This window comes from Protomyctophum parallelum (genome assembly GCF_964188405.1).
Source record: "Protomyctophum parallelum genome assembly, chromosome: 7".
Taxonomy (NCBI): Eukaryota; Metazoa; Chordata; class Actinopteri; order Myctophiformes; family Myctophidae; genus Protomyctophum; species Protomyctophum parallelum.
This window is the reverse complement of record NC_139705.1, coordinates 47,721,847-47,746,698: the sequence shown is the minus strand read 5'-3', so window position 1 is coordinate 47,746,698 and position 24,852 is coordinate 47,721,847. Positions and strand designations below refer to the sequence as shown.

General features: G+C 42.8%; 3 protein-coding genes across 6 annotated transcripts; all 3 read right to left on the bottom strand.

The window, feature by feature from the left end:
• Positions 1–880: 880 nt before the first annotated feature.
• ddx23 (DEAD (Asp-Glu-Ala-Asp) box polypeptide 23) lies at positions 881–23,780 on the bottom strand. 4 transcript variants are annotated; one of them, XM_083768375.1, is made up of 18 exons: positions 23,695–23,780; positions 22,681–22,823; positions 21,215–21,331; positions 20,388–20,478; positions 19,913–19,978; positions 18,867–19,005; positions 18,280–18,413; positions 17,304–17,416; positions 15,570–15,713; positions 14,682–14,907; positions 13,830–13,975; positions 13,362–13,539; positions 12,984–13,226; positions 12,348–12,499; positions 11,840–11,948; positions 11,226–11,400; positions 9,472–10,496; positions 881–964 (listed from the first exon to the last, which is right to left on the bottom strand). In XM_083768375.1, the coding sequence occupies exons 2-17, from the start codon at positions 22,821–22,823 to the stop codon at positions 10,273–10,275; spliced, it is 2,400 nt and encodes a 799-aa protein (XP_083624501.1). In that variant the 5' UTR covers positions 23,695–23,780; the 3' UTR covers positions 881–964; positions 9,472–10,272. The 4 variants fall into 4 exon arrangements, with proteins under 4 accessions (XP_083624501.1, XP_083624498.1, XP_083624500.1 ...); XM_083768372.1 differs by having other exon boundaries at positions 23,651–23,768; XM_083768374.1 differs by lacking the exon at positions 881–964 and adding an exon at positions 1,147–1,496 and having other exon boundaries at positions 9,895–10,496; positions 23,651–23,768.
• Positions 1,612–4,515, bottom strand: LOC310862136 (putative ATP-dependent RNA helicase DDX23; the record flags this gene model as incomplete). Its single annotated transcript, XM_083769871.1, has 3 exons — positions 1,612–1,878; positions 3,233–3,407; positions 4,483–4,515. The coding sequence occupies 3 exons, from the start codon at positions 4,513–4,515 to the stop codon at positions 1,655–1,657; spliced, it is 432 nt and encodes a 143-aa protein (XP_083625997.1). The 3' UTR covers positions 1,612–1,654.
• Positions 5,018–6,640, bottom strand: LOC310861766 (elongation factor 1-alpha, oocyte form). The gene has a single exon (XM_083769383.1). It carries the CDS (start codon positions 6,576–6,578, stop codon positions 5,193–5,195), a length of 1,386 nt encoding a protein of 461 aa, XP_083625509.1. The 5' UTR covers positions 6,579–6,640; the 3' UTR covers positions 5,018–5,192.
• Positions 23,781–24,852: the final 1,072 nt, after the last annotated feature.

Below are 24,852 nucleotides of genomic sequence, written 5' to 3'. Positions count from 1 at the left end.
CGTGCAAGCTGTTGAATTCTGTATCTGAGTATTTCCGCACACAGCTTCTTCTTTTTGTAGTTTTACGGCATCCGCCCACAGCTGTGGGCCTGTGGCTTAATTAAAGGGAACCATGGTGCCATTTTCCAAGGCAACCAGTGGGGGCGCCATTTAGTCACAAATATGTGAAATCAAATTAGATGGCTCCTACAATTAGGGTTTTATGGAAGATGCTTTCTGAACATGTATTCTATAGTTTGACCACCTCATGTATTTAATCTTAAAATAACATATTTATAACCAATATTTTTGCGACATGCTTCCAAATGACAATTCCGTCGTGATGACTGAGAAGTTAATCCATGCATCAGAGATGACACAGAAACGGATGCAAAATCAATCAGGTTTTACTCAATTCACTTACATTTAATACAAACATTTTGTTAGAAACAATGGTTCCACAATACATCTGATTCAATGAAAAATAAAGTCAGTCCCTGAAAAGACAACAGTTTAATGGTATTGGTCACTTTACAGGATCTAAAACTGGCAGGAACATCTCAAAACCTATTCTACACACATTGGCTCGTTTTGTTTTTCCATTTGCTCACTGTGTCTGCAGAAGATTAGCTGAACTAGTGATACGACACCTGCATTTCTAAAGGTTCATCTGAGCTCATCTTCACTAAACAGACAAGGTCTTTGTTTGTTGTTCTTTGAACAAAGACTGTGTTTTGCGAAAAATGTCTCATAAACAAGTAAAAATGTGTGTGAAAAAATTGTATCTATGAGCTGTGACTTATGCGTTTTGTCATAAATGAGAATGTCATTACTGTCAGACAGAATCTTCATACTCCATATATTTAAACTTTTTTGTAAATTAATGCCCTACTTTGTCATACTATAGTGTCATACAAAAGTAACAAAAATAGCTGATCTACAAGCTCAAAAATACATCGCAACACATTTTGAGCTTGTATTTTAGCTGCTATGGAATTTGAACCCTGAAAAGTAACGTCTTTTGTACAGAGGTTTCCACCGACAGACGATATTCAGCATCCTACTCCTGCTTGCAGATTCCCCCCCTCCCCATAACTTTTGAACTTGAATCCTGAAAAGTAATGTTTTTTGACGTAATGGGTGGTTTCCACTATATCATATACTATATTATGTACTTTACAGCTTACCCTTCTTTAGCAAAAGGCCAAGAAGAAGAATTGGCCTGGCCAGAAAACATGACATCCTGGAGTCTGTAAGTAGGGTAAAACACCCCAAAACATCAGCCACGGCTCGATTGTGAGGACAACAGAACAGAACAGAAATACAACATGTAGAGGGTGAATTCCAAACGGAGAGAAAGGCAAGACGCCGACATACAGTACAGCAGTGAGGGTGGTTAAATATGGGAGTCAACGTGATGAGAAAGAGTCCAGTACAATATCGTTGACATTGGGTGGAAACCTTGTATGTCCAAAACAATTACTTTTCAGGAAATTTTACCCCATGTTATCTACAAACTTGCACAACAGTCTTCTACGGTGAGTAGTAGGGCATTAATTTACAAAAAGACAACATGAAAAAGTCTTAAAATATGGAGATACAAGGTTTCTAATGACTCTGTGCTCTGGGGTGCAGCAGCAGGGGGTAAACAAAGATTTGGGGGTCCTCTGGGGGTTCAAGCGAAGATGGTCTCCTCTCGTCTCTTCTTGGTGAGGATGGTGCCAGGTTTGTGCTGCGCGTCGGGGTGGTTGGTGAGCTCCGGAGGGCAGGTGGACGCCGGGCTCTCCAGCATGGCCTGCTTCAGGTCGTAGAACACAGTGGCGTCCTCCTTGGTCAGGAAGGTCAAGGCCACACCACTCTTGCCGGCACGACCCGTACGACCAATACGATGGATGTAGTCTATGGCGGGGAGGACAAAGGAATTAGATGAATAAAGAAGGCACTGGAGCAACTTGGATGACTGGAGGCTTTTTCCTTCCAAAATCACCTGAGGTCAGATTCAAAAAATGTCTTCTACATCCTGACAGTTTTCTGAAAAAGCTATGTTTCTATGTGTCAGTCGTTCTTCGATTTAAAAAAAATAGCAGACCTAGCTTGTAGATCTATTTTTCAATAGCTAAAGCATAACATAATGCTAACACCAAAATGGGTTCCCGCCCAAAATGAGTCCTGTTCCAATGATTTGCGATTTCACTACCAGCTCAGCTATCGTCTGTGTATGACGAAGAGAGAAAAGAGAGAGAACTAGAAAAAGTGCCCTTCTGGGCACAGGTCTCCACCAGGATAGGAATGTAGGACATTGCAGCTTGCCTTCATCTGGTGGTTGGATAAAAGGGCAACAAAAGTAAACAAAATCTGTAGGTGTACTGTGCAAAAACTTGTTTTGCACAAAGCGGCCTCCTGGTGGCGCTATAACAGGCCGTTCTGGAAAGTTTGGGGCAGAGGTTCATCGTTGGCATCCAGGGAGTGTGTGTGCAAAATTTGGCATTGACCGGGTTAACGGTGGCCGAGATTAGCTGCTCACGGACACACACACACACACACACACACACGGACGGACGGACGGAGTGCAAAACATACTCTCCCCCCATGCCTTCGGCCTGGTGGAGACAAAAAGAGCAACTAACCAGGTTCTCAACGGAGGTAAAAAAGTAATGATGATAAAAGGTGCTCACACGGATCAAAACGGGATCAAGGCATAGATTTTAAAAAAGACGATCCGGGCACTCAAAGTTAAAAAGAGGAGGAAACTAGGAAAGCCTTTATTAAATGAAAAAGGCGACTGCCAACATGTTTCGATCATTAACTGGTCTTCATCAGGGCGAGAATGAAGAACATCACCAAACACATTATATAGCAACAAGAAACACAGCTTTGCAATGAGATAATTAGCAAGTAAAGGGTCAGAGGCACTTTTAATGAAGGCTTTCCTCCTCTTTTTAACTTTGAGTTCCCGGATCGTCTCTTTTTTTTCTCTACTTTTTAATCTATAACAAAGTATATAAATCCAGCTTTCAGATCATGATGATATATATTAACAAAAAAACTTAAGTAAAATAGAAATGACTGTGACAAGGCTTCTTATACTAGTGTATAGTACTATAATTGTTCTGAGGAAGTGAGGTGGGATAGGTCCGTGATTTTTAAACTACACTAGCGGCACAGAGCTCAGAAAGGTGAGAACTGACTGTCATAAATGCCCATAGAAATAAAACATCATAAGAGCACTTTACGTGGCGTGCTGTATCCATACCTTCGATGTTCTTGGCCATGTCGTAGTTGAGCACCATGGAGACGTCGTGGATGTCGATACCTCGACCAGCGACGTCGGTGGCCACCAGGATGTCCTTGGCTCCCGCCTTTAGGTTGGAGAGAGCAAACTCTCTCTTCTCCTGTCCTTTGCCGCCGTGCAACGTGCAAGCATTGTACTGGTGGGAGAAGGAGGAGAAGGGTTACGGTTAGAAATGAGACATTATTTAAGGTTTTAAATGAGTGATTCTTGACCTGTGGCGAGCATGATTGAAGAAAGAAAAATGGAAAAAACAATCTATGCAAGTGTTGCATGAAACCTGATTGTTTATTTTTATGGTTCCTTAGTACTTTAGTAAAATGCATATCATGTATTATTTTATTCAACTTGTCCTGTAGTGATATTATGCTTGATTTAAACTCTGCCCTGCCGTATCATATCGTGTGACGGGGTGTCGGGCATCAACAAATAGCCGATCTACAAGCTCATGGCGTGTTGAATCAGATCACCGAATCAGGTTATTAGTCTGGTCCATGTACTGTACTATGCTTTGTTTGTACTGTGGTGGGAAATAGCAGTAAAGCTTAATAAAAACGCATTTACAGCACAGCACGCATTGAGCTTTTGGATCTAGTGTATTTTTGGCATGCGACACCATTATTATGACGGGACTATAAATGAAGCATATTACTCTGTGTATAATACACCGTTATCACCCCACTGAAACAAACTTGATTTTTTTTTAACTTAATCAATTCCCAAGAGGAACAAAATGCATTCATTTGTACAACAGCCTATAATATTGGGTGAATTACCAAATGGAAGTTAATGGTTGATGCACTTTTAACTAATTATAAAAAGATAAACAGCAAACAGGTCTTGCCCCAGATGAAATAACTTTTGAGGCGCGCTAGCCCCTCCTATATTCAGCCATTAGTGTAGATGTTTTGTCTTACACAAATACTAAATTCCCATCGACAATGAATGGAGAATTTATGTCATGTGTCTGAGCAAAGCTAAGAGCACCCCTCACAGGTGTGAATTTCTATTTTCTATTTTATGTGAAAAAGAAAAAAGCCCTGCATGTTTTAGTTGACTTATTAGCTATAGATATATTTGCAGTGTTTTTCAAAAGCAAAACTAAATTCAAATTTACGAAGCACAATTTATAATAAGTTATAATTTTAAGTTTTCCTGTCTTATTCTGTATGTGCAATACAAAGCCTAACATTTAAAAAGACTTAAAGAAACACCTTAGAGACCATCTGGACTTCCTCTCTTTTCATGTACGTAGAAAGAAAAAAGGAATTGCACTATTTTTTGGTTTTAGTTTTGACTGTTGCTTTGTAATGCAATAACTGCACTAAATATATCCATGTAACCACCAGACTACCACTGCGTGCTAGCGTGGTCAAACACGCCTCTTCCCTCTATTTATCAAGAGATAGCTAATGTAAAATGAAAAAAGACAGACATCAAGACATTTCCTGCCTGATGCCGTGTATAGAATGCTTTCCATTTGAAAATAGATTCACAAGTAAATAAATATATATATATATATATATATATATGACTTAAGTGAAATAAATTACATTTTATGTAGTTTTAATATTGTTGGTGTCCTTTCCATGTGTGTTTTGGGAGCACTCAAATATACACAGAATACAATTAGTTGTAATTAAAGTACTTTTATTAGTTACACCAGCAGCTTTTCTTTCCAATATTCAGATTTGTGGCATCAACATCAAGAACATTTCGAAACCATTTGCTGTAACGATGACGATGCCACAATGTTGTAATTATATCCAAGTTGTGTTCCTTTCCTGCGAAAACTTTTGCGATGATTTTTAATCAGCATTAACCAGTCCTTTAATAAAGAGATCGGGTTCTTTTTCTTGGAATCGTCGGCAGGTTGGTAAACTGCAGAACCTCCAACCCGAGAGGCAGCTGACAGGAGCAGAATTCACTTTTTAGTGACCTTCAGTGCAGACTTGGTCACCTTGCCACCAGAAGCAAGCTTCTTGTCCACAGTCTTGATGACACCGACGGCCACGGTCTGCCTCATGTCACGCACGGCAAAACGTCCAAGGGGAGGGTACTCCGAGAAGCTCTCCACGCACATGGGCTTGCCAGGGATCATCTCAACAATGGCGGCGTCACCAGATTTCAGGGCCTTTGGGTTGTCCTCAAGCTTCTTTCCGGAACGACGGTCGATCTTCTCCTTGAGCTCGCTGAACTTGCAGGCAATGTGTGCAGTATGGCAATCGAGCACAGGGGCGTAACCCTGAGAGATCTGGCCAGGATGGTTCAGGATAATGACCTGGGCAGTGAAGCTGCCAGCCTGCATGGGAGGGTCATTCTTGCTGTCTCCAGCCACGTTGCCACGACGGATCTCCTTAACGGACACGTTCTTAACATTGAAGCCGACATTGTCACCAGGAGTGGCCTCGACCAGTGTCTCGTGATGCATCTCCACAGACTTGACCTCAGTGGTCACATTGGCAGGGGCAAAGGTGACGACCATCCCGGCCTTCAGGATGCCAGTCTCCACACGGCCCACAGGTACAGTTCCAATACCGCCAATCTTGTAAACATCCTGCAGGGGCAGACGGAGGGGCTTCCCAGTGGGGCGGCTGGGTGGAAGGATGGCATCCATGGCCTCTAGCAGAGTGACTCCGTTGGCATTGCCTTCCTTGCGCTCAACCTTCCAGCCCTTGAACCAAGCCATCTTCTCACTGGCCTCAAGCATGTTGTCTCCATGCCAGCCAGAAATTGGTACGAAGGACACGGTGAGAGGGTTGTAGCCGATCTTCTTGATGTAGGTGCTCACTTCCTTGGTGATTTCCTCAAAACGCTTCTGGCTGTAAGGGGGATCAGTAGAGTCCATTTTGTTGACTCCGACAATAAGCTGCTTCACTCCCAGGGTGAAGGCCAGCAGGGCGTGCTCGCGGGTCTGACCGTTCTTTGAGATACCGGCCTCAAATTCACCCACACCACCAGCAACGATCAGCACAGCACAGTCAGCCTGAGAGGTACCAGTGATCATGTTCTTGATGAAGTCTCTGTGTCCTGGGGCATCGATGATGGTGACGTAGTACCTGCCTGTCTCGAACTTCCACAGAGCGATGTCGATGGTGATACCACGCTCACGCTCAGCCTTCAGCTTGTCCAACACCCAGGCATATTTGAAGGAGCCCTTGCCCATCTCAGCGGCTTCCTTCTCGAACTTCTCGATGGTTCTCTTGTCAATGCCTCCACACTTGTAGATCAAGTGACCAGTGGTGGTGGACTTGCCGGAGTCGACATGGCCAATGACCACGATGTTAATGTGAACCTTTTCCTTTCCCATTGTTGCTTAAGTTTCGGTGTTACTAATTCACACGGCCACACAGCTGCACCTAGCCAGGTAACAGAAAGAGAGAGTATTACTTTCTAGTATTATCTTGCAAAAGTGCAACATTTACATACATTTTAAAGGTCGAATGTCATGCCCCTCAGGAGATAAGAACGGCTATCTTTCAATGCCATCATGATGATGATATAGGGACGTATACCCTCTCTGGTCCCCGCAGTGAACTGGGCATGTGTGTACCATAGAGTATATATATCTATAGAGAAGACACCCGAGTTCTCCTCCCATCCACTTGCATTGAGTTGCTCAAAAGCGCATGAGGCGGATTCACTCCTCCTTCCTGGTAGGAACAGAGTGCATTCTGGGACGGATTGCAATGGTGAGTGGCCCCAAACACATGAACGCGCTGCCGTTGAACGCGCACGAGCGTCGTCCGTCGTGAACGTGTACAATGATAGTCAACGGACAGCACGTTCATGTGTTTGGGGCCAGGCTGCAATACCTTCATTCGGCCACTATGTCCATTTCACCTCAAGATTTCCTCTGGGTGCCTTCTCTATAAATATATATACTCTAAGGTGTGTACACACACACACAAGCAGCTGCGGGCCCCTTTATTAAAGGGGGTGTGTATGCTAGGGTTGGGATTCTATTTTTGATAAAAACACAAATTCAATCATACAGTGTATATCTGTCCAAAACTGTTCAAATTCAAGAATATCAAAAGTAGCAAGTAGTAACAAGCTCAAAACGTGGCACGAAAGCCTACAGATCTGCGGATGATTTTGTAGTACACTGTTGTGTCAAGTAGGAAATTAGGCTAATTTACGAAGCAAAAAAATAAAGTTAAAATATGGAAATAGGAGATTTCTACCGGACAACAGCGACATATATAATCTGCGATATGTGACAGCATGAAAGGACACTTTCACTGATACACAGACACACACACACACACACACACTAGCCGCAATTTGCAACACTAGATTTTTTTATAATGGGATGAATCTAGAGTTGCAATACCCTCCATTGACTCGCCACTCATCCAATTTGGTTTGCGATCTGCTTGTCTTAAACAACGCTAAACTCACCAACATTGCAGCTGTAGTCCAAGCTTGAATTATCCCCTTTCAATCTGCCGAGCTTGTTTTTCATTAAATCCACAGTAGACATGTTATGACGAAGTGTTGCAGTATGATGAAGTGTTGCAGTTTGGAAGCACTCGTTCTTGTTAATGGGTCGCGCTGCTGCCTCCTGCATCATGTGCAAATTCGAAACGGGTGGTACGCAGGGCAGTTCTGTGACATACGACGAGTGCTTCCAAACTCCAGAATTTCTTGACAGAAAGTAGCTCATACCATGTTTACGGTGGATTTTTTTATAAAAAAACAAGCTCGGCAGATTGAAAGAGGATAATTCAAACTTGGACTACAGCTGCGATGTTGGTGAGTTTAATCGCAAGCAGATCGCAAACCAAATTGGATGAGTGGGGAGTCGATGAAGGGTATTGAAACTCTAGATTCATCCCATTCTAAAAAGTTGCAAATTGCGGCTAACACACCCACGTGCTTTTTCATGAACAATTATCACAATAGGATGATGTTGTTAGCCATATAACCAACGAGTTCAAGAAATTGCATATTGAGGCTTTAACCGTTGTTTTTGAAATATCTGAGAACATTAGTGTAGGGCCAATGTGCCTTAATTTCTTATAGTTACGCCAGAAATACGGTTGTTCAACACGCTCACACTTGGGCGTCTTGTTTACTCACTTGTTGTCGATGCTGGTTGTGGTTGACGATGACTGCAACAGCTGGTTGATTTATGGCGTCTTTCCACCCACAGCTGTGGGCCTGTGGCTTAATTAAAGGGAACCATGGTGCCATTTTCCAAGGAAACCATTGGGGGCGCCATTTAGTCACAAATATGTGAAATCAAATTAGATGGCTCCTACAATTAGGGTTTTATGGAAGATGCTTTATGAACATGTATTCTATAGTTTGACCACCTCATGTATTTAATCTTAAAATAAAATGTATAACCAATAACCAATATTTTTGCGACATGCTTCCGAATGACAATTCAGTCGTGATGACTGAGAACTTAATCCATGCATCAGAGATGACACAGAAACGGATGCAAAATCAATCAGGTTTTACTCAATTCACTTACATTTAATAATACAAACATTTTGTCAGAAACAATGGTTCCACAATACATCTGATTCAATGAAAAATAAAGTCAGTCCCTGAAAAGACAACAGTTTAATGGTATTGGTCTCTTTACAGGATCTAAAACTGGCAGGAACATCTCAAAACCTATTCTACACACATTGGCTCGTTTTGTTTTTCCATTTGCTCACTGTGTCTGCAGAAGATTAGCTGAACTAGTGATACGACACCTGCATTTCTAAAGGTTCATCTGAGCTCATCTTCACTTAAACTTGACCTATATGGACTTAGCTGGTCGGGGTCCCCCAGGGCTCTATACAAGGTCTGCTAGTATTTATTTGTTTGTTGTTCTTTGAACAAAGACTGTGTTGCGAAGAATGTCTGATCAACAAGTTTAAATGTGTTAAAGAATAATAAAAATTGTATCTATGAGCTGTGACTTATCCGTTTTGTCATAAATGAGAATATCTTTACTGTCAGACAGAATCTTCATACTGTATCTCCATATATTTTAACTTTTTTGTAAATTAATGCCCTACTTTATCATACAAAAGTACAAAATGCATCGCAACACATTTTGAGCTTGTATTTTAGCTGCTATGGAATTTGAACCCTGAAAAGTAACGTTTTTTTGTACAGAGGTTTCCACCGACAGACCAGCATCCTACTCAGTGATCCAGGACCAGCCGTCCTGCTGGCAGATCCCCCCCCCCAATAACTTTTGAATGAATTTGAATCCTGAAAAGTAAACGTTTTTGGACGTAATGGGTGGTTTCCACTATATCATGTACTATATCATTACGCTTACGCTTCTTTAGCAAAAGGCCAAAAAGAAGAATAATTGGCCTGGCCAGAAAACATGACATCCTGGAGTCTGTAAGTAGGGTAAAACACCCCAAAACATCAGCCACGGCTCGATTGTGAGGACAACAGAACAGAACAGAAATACAAAATGTAGAGGGTGAATTCCAAACGGAGAGAAAGGCAAGACGCCGACATACAGTACAGCAGTGAGGGTGGTTAAATATGGGAGTCAACGTGATGAGAAAGAGTCCAGTACAATATCGTTGACCTTGGGTGGAAACCTTGTATGTCCAAAACAATTTACTTTTCAGGAAATTTTACCCCATGTTCCAATTCACCCAATGCAGTTATTTAGTCACAAGCTCTTGTTAAGAACTGTTCATTGTTTCAATATTCATGAAACTCCAATCTGGGAACCCATTGGCAAAACAAAGGAAAAACAGCACCCTCTTTTCATGAGTCAACGACAGTCTGTCTCAAGAGACTATGAAAACTCAGACACAGTTAAAAACAATTTCACTTATACTTTGTTTAATATAGCGAAAAGAGCCAATCTACAAACTTGCACAACAGTCTTGTACGGTGAGTAGTAGGGCATTCATTTACAAAAAGACAACATGAAAAAGTCGTGAAATATGGAGATACAAGGTTTCTAATGACGTGCTCTGGGGTGCAGCAGCAGGGGGTAAACAAAGATTTGGGGGTCCTCTGGGGGTTCAAGCGAAGATGGTCTCCTCTCGTCTCTTCTTGGTGAGGATGGTGCCAGGTTTGTGCTGCGCGTCGGGGTGGTTGGTGAGCTCCGGAGGGCAGGTGGACGCCGGGCTCTCCAGCATGGCCTGCTTCAGGTCGTAGAACACGGTGGCGTCCTCCTTGGTCAGGAAGGTCAAGGCCACACCACTCTTGCCGGCACGACCCGTACGACCAATACGATGGATGTAGTCTATGGCGGGGAGGACAAAGGAATTAGATGAATAAAGAAGGCACTGGAGCAACTTGGATGACTGGAGACTTTTTCCTTCCAAAATCAACCACTTAAGTCCTGTTCCAATGATTTGCGATTTCACTACCAGCTCAGCTATCGTCGGTGTATGACGAAGCCGAACAACAAAGTATACAAGAGAAAAAGAGGAACTAACCAGGTGCTCAACGGAGGTAAAAAAGTAATGATGATAAAAGGTGCTCACACGGAACAAAACGGGATCAAGGCATAGATTTAAAAAAAGAGACGATCCGGTCTTAAAGTTAAAAAGGAGGAAAGCCTTTATTAAATTCAAAAGGCGACATGTTTCGACCATTAACTGGTCTTCATCAGGGCAAGAATGAAGAACATCACCAGCAACAAGAAACACAGCTTTGCAATGAGATAATTAGCAAGTAAAGGGTCAGAGGCACTTAACTTTGAGTTCTCGGATCGTCTCTTTTTTTTCTCTCTTTTCTCTAATCCAGATTTCAGATCACGATTAATAAAAAAAACTTGAAATGTCTGTGACATGGCTTCTCATACTGTATACTATAATTGTTCTGAGGAAGTGGGGTGGGATGGGTCCGTGATCATTTTTGTAAACTACACTAGCGGCGCAGAGCTCAGAAAGGTGAGAACTGACTGCCATAAATGCCCATAGAAATAAAACATCATAAGAGCACATTACGTGCCGTGCTGTATCCATACCTTCGATGTTCTTGGCCATGTCGTAGTTGAGCACCATGGAGACGTCGTGGATGTCGATACCTCGACCAGCGACGTCGGTGGCCACCAGGATGTCCTTGGCTCCCGCCTTTAGGTTGGAGAGAGCAAACTCTCTCTGCTCCTGTCCTTTGCCGCCGTGCAACGTGCAAGCATTGTACTGGTGGGAGGAGGAGGAGAAGGGTTACGGTTAGAAATGAGACATTATTTAAGGTTTAAGGCTTAATTCTTGAGCTGTGGTGAGCCCAAGGTTTTGCAAGTGGGCCCCCAATTAATTAATTAATTGAAAGATTTTTATGATAATATAACATTTGTAAAGGACATTTTATAAATATATAAAAAATAAACTCTGTGTTACCAATACCAGTATTACCTAGTATTAGTTCTATTGATCCAAGCCGAGACACAAACGATTGATAGATCGTTCAAATAAACTTTCTCTAAAAATGCACAAATACTTTCGAGTGGGCCCCGATGCAGAAAAGGATGGGAACCACTGGTGTAAATTGTATTGTACTGCAGGTTTTCAGTATTCTCAAAATGCTGTGTTTGTTTACAGATATCATAACACAGGCAGGTTTTAATTTTAAATGACTCACTCCCATCTTCTCCAGGGACTTGGCCAGCACGTCGCAACCCTTCTTCTGGTTGACGAAGATGATGATGGGAGGTTCGAAGCCACGGGAAAGAACCTCCAACAGCTTCTTCCTGCACAGAACCAAGAAAAAACACCACTCATCAGCACTCAGACAAAGTTGATATTCTTCTTTTTTGCTCTGTTGTCTGTTAGACAAGATTTCAGTTCCAAACAAAAACATGGATAGTATTTCTCCAAAATGATGAATGCTGCCGTGTCATTAGTTAATTTGAAATACACAAATGAATATATTTTTGGTACATTAACGATGCCTTTAACATTTTGTCGTGAGTATCATGGGAAGGAGGCAGTCAAGAATTTGTTTAGAGAAGTTGAATTTTATGTGGAATGATTATTGATTGATTATTTGCCAGGGAAAGATTATATCAAAAATAATGTTGTAATTGGAGAAGTTACACAGAATAACCCGTTTTAGTAGTAGTAACAAAAACGTTTTAGTGAAGTCTCACCTCTTCTCTCCCTCGCCCATGAGCAGGACCTTCTGCTCCACTCTCTCGTGGGGCTTTCCAGCCGAGCCGATGTAGACCACAGCAGGACGTCTCAGGTAGCTCCTGGCCAGCCTCTCTACAGCTGCAGGCATGGTGGCTGTGAACATGACCGTCTGCAGGGACACAAACACACATAGGAAAACACATTAAGGCAGGGGTCCGTGACCCCTAGGGGGTCCTCAGAGTTACTACGGGGGGGTCTGCTAAAGCTTTGTGTGATAGGAAACACGTTATTCAAAGATATTATTGAATATTATTGAACTGAAGACGTTTGTATGCCTAGTCATGATTGTGAAACAGTATGAAAAGGAGCCAGTACTGTAAGTCAGTGTTAACCCTATTCCGTCTTTACCCATTAGCGCCGATTCCTAAACAATTTAATTAACACATGTAAAGGTTATGATGTTTTTAGTAATATTATAGTTCCTGCCAACTACCAACCAGGTGAAGAAATCACAGATGGAGGCTTGCCTTAACCGTTGCTTTTATATGAAATATCCAATGATTTTATGGAAGATGCTTCTGAACATATTGATAGTTTGACCACTTGCAAATGGTTTTTTTAAACATCGCACAAACTAATAAAGGTAAACGCACTTGTCTGTATTTGTGCTTCCCAGATTGGAAGTTCAACATCATTTTCTCGGCATCCTCGGCCTCGTCGGTGTCTGGCTTCTGATTGGTGACGGGGATGTACTCCAGGATCTTCTGCACGTCGGGCTCAAAGCCCATGTCTATCATGCGGTCGGCCTCGTCCAGCACCACGTACGTGCAGCGGCCCAGCACCAGGTAGCGGTTCTCCAGCACGTCGATCAGACGACCCGGGGTGGCGATCACAATCTGTTGTCACACACAGAGACAGAGGAGACACAGTACTATAGGTCTGTCCACATTTCTGACTTAACCAAGCACCTGGTTTGGAATATTAACGCTTTTAAAGAGAGATCAGATCCTAGTGTCCAGGAGGTCTCTCACCTCACAACCCATCCTGAGACGGAAGCCCTGGTCCTCCCTGGAGATTCCTCCGATGACGGCCACGGTGCGGATGCCCAGAGGTTTACCGAACTTAAGGGTTTCCTCCTCGATCTGCTGGGCCAGCTCACGAGTAGGAGCCAGGATGACTGCATAGGGTCCTTGGTCCGAGTCTTCAATCCTGTACCAACACAAACAACATCATTGTTACAGAATAAAAGCGGCCATATCTTCCCGGCACCCCGAGCTTCTATTTTGAAAGAAATCCCGGCGCTGATTGTGTTAAAATGGACTATCCATATTGCAGCTTTAAGTTCTATAATGCTTCCTTGTAGGACCAAAAGCGTAAATAGCTCGATGCAGCGTTTTGTGAGAATTTAGATCTGCCTTTTTAATGTTGAAAATGATTAAGAACAATATAAAAGACATGGCATTGGATATATTATATACCACAGAATAGTGTCACTGTACCTGTCAGACTTCGGCAGGGTGGTGATCCATACCAGCAGAGGAATGAGGAAAGCAGCTGTTTTACCACTACCCGTCTCAGCCACACCGATGATGTCACGGTTCTGTAAGCCAATGGGGATAGCCTGTCTCTGGATAGGCGTGGGATCCTGGATAAAAAAATCAAAACAAAACACCACCACAAGTAAGATATTAATTGACATTGACAATTAACATGACAACAAGCTGTCATTGAGGAGCAGAGATGAGCCAAATGCAGATGGGATAATATCCGAGACTAGATTTGATTGTGGAACAACCATGGTTTTGTAGCAGTGTACATTTTTGACAGCAAATTGTGTTACACTGACTACTGTAATTCCAGACTAAATAATATTTTAGTCATCTGAAATGTTTTAGTTTTAGTTGATCTAAATCTACAGTTGATGTAGTCGACGAAAAGATATGTTGGCAGTCCTTGATGGCTTGATTTACTTAGATGTGTGCCGAGAATAGCCAATCTACAAGCTCACAACTTGTCTGACGCCGTGAGTGCGACACCCGCACAGAGCCAAGCATAACATGACTTGGTTCTACTGGATCTCTTCTCCATTAGCCCATCTCACACTTTGGTCTAGTTTTTATTTGTTAGTATATCTAGTCATAGTTTTAGGCCCAAACCGCACCAATGATTCGACAATGCAACTCCATGCAAACAAAGGGTTTGCGAGTAGTTGCATGTAGTTGCATGAAACGGTCCCAATGGCAGTTGTAAGGAGTTGCATTAGTGCGCGGTTTGGGCCAACATAGCTTAGTTTTTATTTTATTTAAATGTACGTCATAGTTTTAGTCGATGCTTTTTGTAGGAAGGCCCACCTTGTAGCCACACTTGTCGATGACCTCCACGATGTGATCGGGCAGATTGTACTCCTTCCAGTTCCGGATGGGGTTTGGGATCTTGCCTCCCTTGGTGGTGATGCTGTAGTCCTCCCTGAAGATACGCCAGTCCCTGTCCGTCATCTCGTCCAGCTTCTTCTGGGACCAGTGTCTGTCGTCCCAGCGCTGCTTGGCCTCCTTCTTACGCACCTTCTTCAGCCTCACCCTGCACAGAGGACGGTCATCAAACAACAGCTAAATAATACCACTGTTTAAAAAATAAATTATATATATGTATATATATAAAATCGAAAAATGTTGAATAAATTAGTTTTTTTCTTTACACAAATCGTTTCTCCTGGGAGTCTCCCTGGCACACAAATAAATTCAGATGGGGGTCCGTGGCCAAATATATGAGGATTTCAGGGGTCCAGTTTCAGAGCCATAAACGTTAAGACGTTTGAATCCAATTATGAACTGATTGCCACGTTGTTTTGAAAAAAAAAGAAAATTAAATCCATATTTAGAAAATTCCTCTAATCTGGTATACAGGTGATATACATGCACATTAGATGCATAATAGAATGACATTTTCTTTCTTTTTTTATAATGGCCGAATTGGCAACCAAAGCCTAAACTGGTGACCACCAGGTGGCGCTGAAAGAGTTTTAATAACCCATTTAGACCCGAGGACGGTTCTAAAAACGCCTTCTAAAACCTAACCTAAGGTTTTCTGAAAACCTTCAAATTCTTATAAAAAAAAATTATGATGTTGCTATATGAGACACAGAGGTCGCATCTGACATTAAAAGGTAAAGCAACGTATGCGTTACACCAGGTCTAAATGGGTGGACCAGTGGTTTACCACTGGACGATGTGCTCACTCACTCTTCCTGCTCCTTCTCCTCCAGCGTGCGTCTCTTCTCCATCAGGTCGCCGTAGAAGCGCGACTGTTCCCTCTTCTGCTGTTTGAGGTCGATGCCGGCGATGAAGCCTCTGCCGTACAGCTGCACCGAGTGCTTCTCTTTGTAACTGAGACAGACGGACACAGGCCAGCTACTACATGTTCTCTTTGTAACTGAGACAGACAGACGGACACAGGCCAGCTACTACATGTTCTCTTTGTAACTGAGACAGACGGACACAGGCCAGCTACTACATGTTCTCTTTGTAACTGAGACAGACAGACACAGGCCAGCTACTACATGTTCTCTTTGTAACTGAGACGGACACAGGCCAGCTACTACATGTTCTCTTTGTAACTGAGACAGACAGACGGACACAGGCCAGCTACTACATGTTCTCTTTGTAACTGAGACAGACAGACACAGGCCAGCTACTACATGTTCTCTTTGTAACTGAGACAGACAGACGGACACAGGCCAGCTACTACATGTTCTCTTTGTAACTGAGACAGACAGACGGACACAGGCCAGCTACTACATGTTCTCTTTGTAACTGAGACAGACAGACACAGGCCAGCTACTACATGTTCTCTTTGTAACTGAGACAGACAGACGGACACAGGCCAGCTACTACATGTTCTCTTTGTAACTGAGACAGACAGACGGACACAGGCCAGCTACTACATGTTCTCTTTGTAACTGAGACAGACAGACACAGGCCAGCTACTACATGTTCTCTTTGTAACTGAGACAGACAGACGGACACAGGCCAGCTACTACATGTTCTCTTTGTAACTGAGACAGACGGACACAGGCCAGCTACTACATGTTCTCTTTGTAACTGAGACAGACAGACGGACACAGGCCAGCTACTACATGTTCTCTTTGTAACTGAGACAGACAGACACAGGCCAGCTACTACATGTTCTCTTTGTAACTGAGACAGACAGACACAGGCCAGCTACTACATGTTCTCTTTGTAACTGAGACAGACAGACGGACACAGGCCAGCTACTACATGTTCTCTTTGTAACTGAGACAGACGGACACAGGCCAGCTACTACATGTTCTCTTTGTAACTGAGACAGACAGACGGACACAGGCCAGCTACTACATGTTCTCTTTGTAACAGACGAGACACTAATACATGTTCTCTTTGAACAGACAACAGATGAGACACTACTACATGTACAGAACTACTACGTTCTCTTTGTAACAGCATAAACTACATGTTCTGTTTGTAACAGACGAGACACTAATACATGTTCTCTTTGAACAGACAACAGACGAGACACTACTACATGTACAGCACTACTACTTTTGGCATTGAACATTGGAATATATCAATAAAACATCATTTATGTTTGGCTTTTAGGCAAAGTAAATATCTGAGGACGACCTAGAGAGAGAAATATGTAAGTAATAAATGATACAAAGAAATGACTGACAATGACGGTACTAATAATCAAAATAAATAACTAAATGTTTGAATGAACTATTCTTAATTCAAACATTTAAAAGAGATAGCCGATCTCACTACACATCGCATCACGGCGTGTTGTGAGCTTGTAGATCAGAGAATTTACAGATGGAATGGAAACAATTCGGTAATGCAAATTATTGAAAATAATTGCAATAAGATAACTGCGACGATGACGGCGATTAAGTAATAATTGTGACAGGCGCAAATAAAAGGGAAAACATTCCGTTGACTCACATGGGGTTGTAGTCGATGGACGTGTCTTCTGAAGCGTCCCACTCGAAGACAAACTTCCTGTCGTTCAGGTGACGTGTTCGCCTGCGTTTCTTCATGCCGCCGAGGTAGCGCTCCTGAAAGGATCATTCATTTGGAGACACAGTCAACACAGGTTGAACGCGGCGTTAACACTAAACCAGAGTTAACCCATTTTGACCTGGGAACGGTTCTGCAAAGTCTTCTAAATCCTGACTGTTTTCTTGAAAAAGCTATGTTTTTCTATGTCAGTCGTTCTCAAACACTTTCATGTAACTTTTCACGATTCTTCAAAAATAGCAGACCTACAAGCTCGTAGCGCGCAACTCGGTGGCGCGCTATGAGCTTGTAGATCTGCTATTTTTCAATAGCTAAAGCATAGCATAATGCTAACACCAAAAGGGGTTCCCACCCCAAAATGGGTTAATGAAGACCTTGTTCCCTGCCGCCCACGAGTTTCCCCGAGTTACGTTATAATTGTTTTATTTGGGGCGATTTTGATAACTTGCCAGATTTTCTTCAGGTACTTTGTGATACGTCACACACGTTTGGACCGCGTGACCGAAGGAAAAAAAGTGACTTCTCGCTTCTGGGAGCCGATTGGGTAATCGTCGAGTCTCCCCAATGGAATGCTATGGAGAATGATGGCAGCCTGCAAGCGGCTGTGCTTTTTTTTCTTCCTTGCCGTCACTGGCGATTGTGGAATATTTTTCCGACATTAGGACATTCGATCGCGCAAGGCGAGCTTACGTTCACGATCGGGTGATTTGGGTGAAGGTTAGTGGAAAAACAACGGCAGGGGGTGTTAAAGATTAATTCATAATGGAGTCAACAAAAAGACAGTGAGATCGGAGGCAGCAAGATCAGCTGTTATTTAAGCTACGACTTATGTGAATGCAAAATAACTAGGACATCTGCAGTGAAAATGATGTACTCTGTATACAGCCAACCATATACCAACCTTGATGGCCACCAGTTCTTTGCTCTTATCCTTCTCCTCTCTGATCTTCTGTCGTCCGTCGTCTTCACCGTCTCCGTTATTCTCTCGCTCCATCCTCTCTCTCCGCTCTCGCCTGTCCCTCTCCTGGGGGTCCTCTGTGTCACACACACATGATCACACACACTGTCAGCCTAGAATGATCCCACAGCGCCCAGGCGGTGGCGTAACTGTCTGGGCACCCACTGGTAATCCAGTCGCAGTGTGCCGCGGGTTCGACTCCCGAGCCCGACACGGCCTTTACTGCATGTCTTCCCCCATCTCTCTCCCGTTTCCTGTCAGCCTATTGTCTGTCACTTCAAAAAAACCAATAAAAGGCGTAAGCCTCAAAAAAATATCTTAAAAAAAAGAAAGAATGATCCCACAGCTAGGGTTGGAAGTATCGTTAGTTCACTATTTTATACGTTGTACAGCGGTGAATATACCAAAAATACCAGATCTACAAACTCACGACCCTGAGCTTGTAGATTTGCTATTCTCTATCGATTAGTTTGTTGAAGTAGCCACCGAATGGCGCTCACACACACACTTCTATAAGCCAGCTTACGCACCCATCATTTTTCTTCCAGTTTCCTGAAACATCCTTCTCTTCTTCCTCTCATCTTCGATGAACTTCTTCCTCTCCTCCGTCTGCGCTTCCCTCCGTTTCAGAGCCTCCGCCTCTCGCTCTGCCTTGGACAGGAACTTGGGCTGAGGACGACGGAACAGAGCTAAGTAATGTTGGAACAGAACTGAGTGGTACCGGGTCATCTCAACTAGCAGTTTCGGATGTTAGCAGATGATTTAATCTCAGTCATCAGCCCTTTATCAAGCCCATGCAATGGAGGCAGTATGGACATTTCCTACATATTGTAGAGGAAAAGAGAAGGGAACCCGCACACTCATATGCTCCGAAAAAAGATAAATGTAATGTATTGAAATGTATTGAGTTCTGGTCAAACTCTGTTTGTTCTGTCAGTTTGACCAGATGAAGAGCCTTGGCTCGAAACGTCGTCAATACATTTATCTTTTGGAGCATATGAGTGTGTGGGTTCCCTTCTATTTTCTATGTCACTTTTTGAACCCAGCACCTCCACGAAGTGATGTGCATATTTTACTATAGTTTCTACATATTGTAGAGCCCTGCAAGCCCACCAGGACCCGACCAGGGCCCGGCCCGGCATGCCAAAACTGGCTGAGACGTTTCTGTACTTGACCAACAGGCCCAGGCTCGTATTAACGTGCCATTATATTCAGTGAATTTCAACCAGCCTGGACCATAAGTTCACAGAGCATTGATAGTTTAAGTGGTTAAATGTATGAAAATACACATCAACAAGGATCTAACATACACTGATGATAGTGCTGTCAACGTTTATGAAGTGATCTATGATATCTATGAAAGAGTTTTAATCTGCAACACAATTGTATACAATATGTAGAAGTGGGGGGTCCCTGCTTCAATCCCTCTTTCTCTGTGGTCCTTTGGCCTGAAACTCTTTGAAGATCCCTGGAGTAGAGTCAAGTGGACTTGAGCCAAGGTGGAAGCATGCAGTGGAAAGGCGCCATTAGAGAATGTTGGTACAAGATTCTCTGCTCTCTTCTCATCTCATCTCACCTTGGCCTCGGCCTCCTCCTCTGCCTTCTTCTTTGCAAGAAGCTCTTCCAGAGACAGGGGCTGGAACTGGAACAGAAAACCACACAAGACTCAAAATATCATCTGAAGTAGCAGCTATTGATTATTTAAGATAAGAACTCTTTGTTGATCCCGCGAGAATCTGACGACAAAGACAAAAATACATGATGGAAAGACATCACATTCAAAGCAACACCAACAGTAAGTTGGCTATATCGTTGTCAGGCAGAAACCCCCTATCTCCTGTTTTTTTAATTATTATATAAATTAACAGCCTACTTGATCATAAAGCATCAAAAGTAGCAGATCTGCAAGCTCAAAAGTCTCACGAAGCGATGCGGTTTGAGCTTGTAGATCTGATATGTAAGCTACTTTCTGAATTTAAATCCTGAAAACTAACAGTTCTGGACATGAGGTTTCCACCCGACATCTAATTGAGTTGAAGCCCAAATCCTACCTTCTCTTTCTTCTTTTTCTCCTCTTCATCCTCCTCTCCCTTTATGTCCTTCTCTCGCTTTAACCTGTCCTTTGATCTAGGTGATACGCTTCTGTAAAACCAAGAGGCAGTTTGTATACATGGATGAAGGCTCACGACTGAATCATTATTTATTATTTTTCCTCGGTTTTGTTCATTCAAGATTTCAGGGTAATGGTATACAGTAAATCAAATAATGTACTTACAATATATGTGCACAGACCCATACAGAACATACCAAAAGAAAATAATATGCCTACATATAAATGTCATATGACCAAAAGAATAGGCACACTTTTTTTTTAAAGGATCCGGTCTCAGGCCGCTACCAGAGCATCAAATCTCGCACCACCCGTCTCAGTAACAGTTTCTACCCCCCCAGGCAGTCAGGCTGCTGAACAGCTGACCTTGAACTGTATTGCACTGTTTTGTCACTTCACTTTCTTTCTGTTTTTTTTTGTCTTTTTCTTGCACTATAGATGTTTGTTTATGTCCTATGTATGTAAGACAGAGTGCTCTGAGCAAAATAAATTTCATTGTATTTATACTCTGTATCTATACACATGACAAATTAACCTGAACCTGAACCGGGGGGGGGGGGGGGGGGGGGGGGGGGGGGGGGGAAGGGGCAGGAGGGAAACGAGCGGGCGGGAGGTAGACGGGCCACGGTCACTCTATAATATATTGCTAGTATGACCACTTAAAATACTCTATCTTAAAATAACAATCTAACGATCTAAAAGCTCACAGCGTGTTGCAGCACGACATCCAAGTCCCCAACACTATAGTTGGCAATATGGTCAACGTACCTCGACTTCCTTCCGCGATCCTTATCACGCCGATGGCCGCCATCCTTATCTCTACGGCCCCGATCTCTGTCCTTGTCCCGCTCGCGATCCTTGTTGTCTCTGTTGTCGCGCCGATCTCTGCCAGGAAGAAAGGAACAAAATGTATTTCTGAGAGTACTCTCTGCTGTGGCTGTGTTGTACATTTTTAAATCTACCCTGAAGAAGGCATCGTGACTACGAGCTGTGCGGCCTCTTTCCTTTCATTTTTAAATCTATAAATACAATACAAAATTTAAAAAAGTATTTCTCTAAGAACATGCAATTTACTTTGGAATCACCATCATAGTAGTAACATCTGGTCTTAATCTGGTCTCTAAATTTTAAATATGAAACAAACAAATCTCCTAATCTCATTGCAAGAAATGTATAGATGTAACATTTTAGTGTAAGCTACCCAAAGTGTAGCCCCTTTCGGGACCCTCGGTTATCTTTTCTGAATTTTGTACGGCGGTACCCTAGGGTCCCTGACCGGACGCAGATTTACATACTCTCTGTTCACCGAGACCTGCTCGGTCGCTTGAGTGTTGGTGAGATGTTTCAAAGATGCATAAAACAGCTTTAGGAGACCGGACATTCTTTTTAAGTTTTGCTTCGCTGAAATTCTCTCTTCCTCACTTCCCATGTCCCGCCTCCCACGACACAACAGCATTATAAACATCCTGCATGCACGCAGTCGGCCAATCAGAGGCAGTAACTAGGACATGCAGCTAGACAATGCGAAGTCAATAAGGAAGTCAAGGAAGAGAGAGGAGTTCAGGGAACCATAATTTCATAACGTTGCGGCGGTCTCCTAAAGCTGTTGTATGCATCTTTGAAACATCTCACCAACACTCAAGCGACCGAGCAGGTCTCCGTGAACAGAGAGTATGTAAATCTGCGTCCTATGGAGAGTGGACTAACCAATCAGGGACCCTAGGGTACCGCCGTACAAAATTCAGAAAAGGTAACTGAGGGTCCCGAAAAGGGGCTACCCAAAGTGCAGACTTCAGAAAGATAGATAAAGAAATAAAAACAAATGTACATAAAGAGTGAAATAAAGACAAATAAAGAAATAGCAGCAGATAATCAAATAATATGAGCATGGTTTCCTCAGCGGGTCCGGGTTCTTAGAAACGCCCCCCAGCCACTGCGTTAGTATTACTGAGGCTAGGTTTAGGTATAGTTTACTGAGGTTAGGTTTAGGTATAGTTTTACTGAGGTTAGGGTTAAGTTTAGGTATAGTTTTACTGAGGTTAGGGTTAAGTTTAGGTATAGTTTTACTGAGGTTAAGGTTAGGGTTAGGTTTAGGTATAGTTTTGCTGAGGTTAAGGTTAGGTTTAGGTGTAGACTGTCAATCACAGCGCACCATCTACTCAAACCAGCTGAAGATTCCATGCTCGCCTGGGGGTCCCCGGACTCCAATTTAGGAACCACTGCTATAAAGGTACCTGTCAAGAGATTTGGAGCGGCGCTCACGCGACCGATGGCGCTTCCGTTCAGTTCGTTCCCGTGAACGGCTGCGTTTCCTTTCTCTGTCCTTGTTTACTGAAGTTTCTGCAGCATCCTTCTTGTCAGCTGTATCACCTGCCATCTGGTAACACACACACGCATCCACACACACCCAAAGTTTCATTTATTCCATCCTGTCAAGTGTCAAATACAACTATACTCCTCAGCAGGCCAAGCCAGTGGGGTCTCAAAGTGAGGTCCAAGGACCTCTGGGGGTCCTCGACAGGTTGCAGGGGGTTCCCAGCAAAATACAGTTGAATACCAGGCTAGGTAGTTCACCCAAAATCACAAAGTATAAAAAATGACTACCGGGCCCATGTATAGGCAGGTATATAGCATTCTAAATCATATCATATCTATCTAATTTAACAAACCGATTCTGGCCCAAAATCTGTTCAAATGAGGGATCGGGGTTATCAACATGAAGATGTTAGAGAACCACTTGCCCAAATCAACTTGAAACAAAAAGGTAAGCTTGTATAGTGTTTATGTCAGAGAGCCTTCTAGTAATATCTGAAAAGCATGGATCTTCAAGGAGTTGAGGACTTTGCACCATTAGTATGGTTTACAAAAGGATTTATTCCACACACTGTTGATCATAACAATGGGATTCACGTTGAAAAGAAACTGAATATTGGACTTGGCGCACAATGTTTAGGAATAGTAATGGTGGTCAGACGAGGAGTAATTAACGTGGGTTAACTAATCTTGAAATACAGCACACGCATGGTTTATTGGAAAAACATTTAATTGCTATAAACGGGCTCATTCAAGAGCTTGCAAGCAAATATGGGGCTAGCAAGCAAACGTCAACATGGTAAAGTTAGCTAGCTAGCATCAACAACAATACCTAAGAAACTACACCACACTGAAATTACTATTCGTGTAAGAGTATTGTTAAGAGAATACCTTTACGAGTGCGGCTGGCTTTTAAATACTATATAAATTCTAACCTTCAACAGTTAATTTAAATCCCAATTTTGCGATTCCACTTCGTTTTCATGGAGACGCCATGGTATTTCCCCGCATGCCCTGTAATAATGTGTAACATGGGAATCATAGTTCATAGAGGTCCGTTCAGAGTGGAGTCAGATTAGAATTAAAACGACATTTCCCAGAAGGCATACAGCTGTTTTCTCAGGACCCTGATTGTTTGGATGGACAGGCACCTAAATGCCTGTCCAAAATCATCGTGTGCGCGTGTGTGTGTGCGTGCGCGCGCGCGTGTGTGTGGTTTAGAATGTTAGAGATTTAAGAAAGGGAAACATTATGCTCTATTGCACTGGCCTAAAAGTGTCGTCTAAAACTGTTTCCACATTATGGGATTTGTGATCAGTTTATTTGGCCACCAAGTGGCGTCCAAATTGTTCAAAGTCTACGTCCAGACATTTACCAAAGTTAATAGTGAGTAGCAACATGCCTATTCACTATGGTGGGGACAAGTTAGGCTAGACCGCATACCCAACAGTCACCAGGAGATGGCACAGGAACTTAGGCTAAAATGATATAAACTACTAAAAATATATAGTATATATAAGTAACCATGTGTGATCATTGGTCATGCTATTTAACTCATAAAGTGTGAAGGTGCATTCAATAATCTAAAACCTAATAAGATCTACATAAAAATGCCCTATCTATGGGTGTCATAGATAGACAACACACACACACACACACACACACACACACACACACGTATATATATATATATTTTTTTTTAAATCATGTTTGCAAAATGTCAACAATTATTTCATCCCTTTAGTGGGGTTTGAAGTTTGAACCTGTGACCCTGTCAAACACCACTGTTAATTTGCTGCTCTGAGGGCAGCTTTTGAATTCTGCTGTCAGAGCAGCTGATGGAGCCCTGATTGCAGAATGTGTTAGTAGCGTGCTAGCTACTTTTGAAAATGATTTTAAAACACTGAAATTCATGCAAGAGAAGTTCCACATTTAAGATGAACAGCAGAGTGAACATAGCAGAGTAGTTATAGTAACATTTGATAGCTACAGTAGCTAACACCAGTAAGACGCCCTGAGGACAAGAATCGACCAGGTCACGTGCACGCATCTGCCTGGGTGACGGCAAGACTGCTGGGCAAGTGATGTCGCTT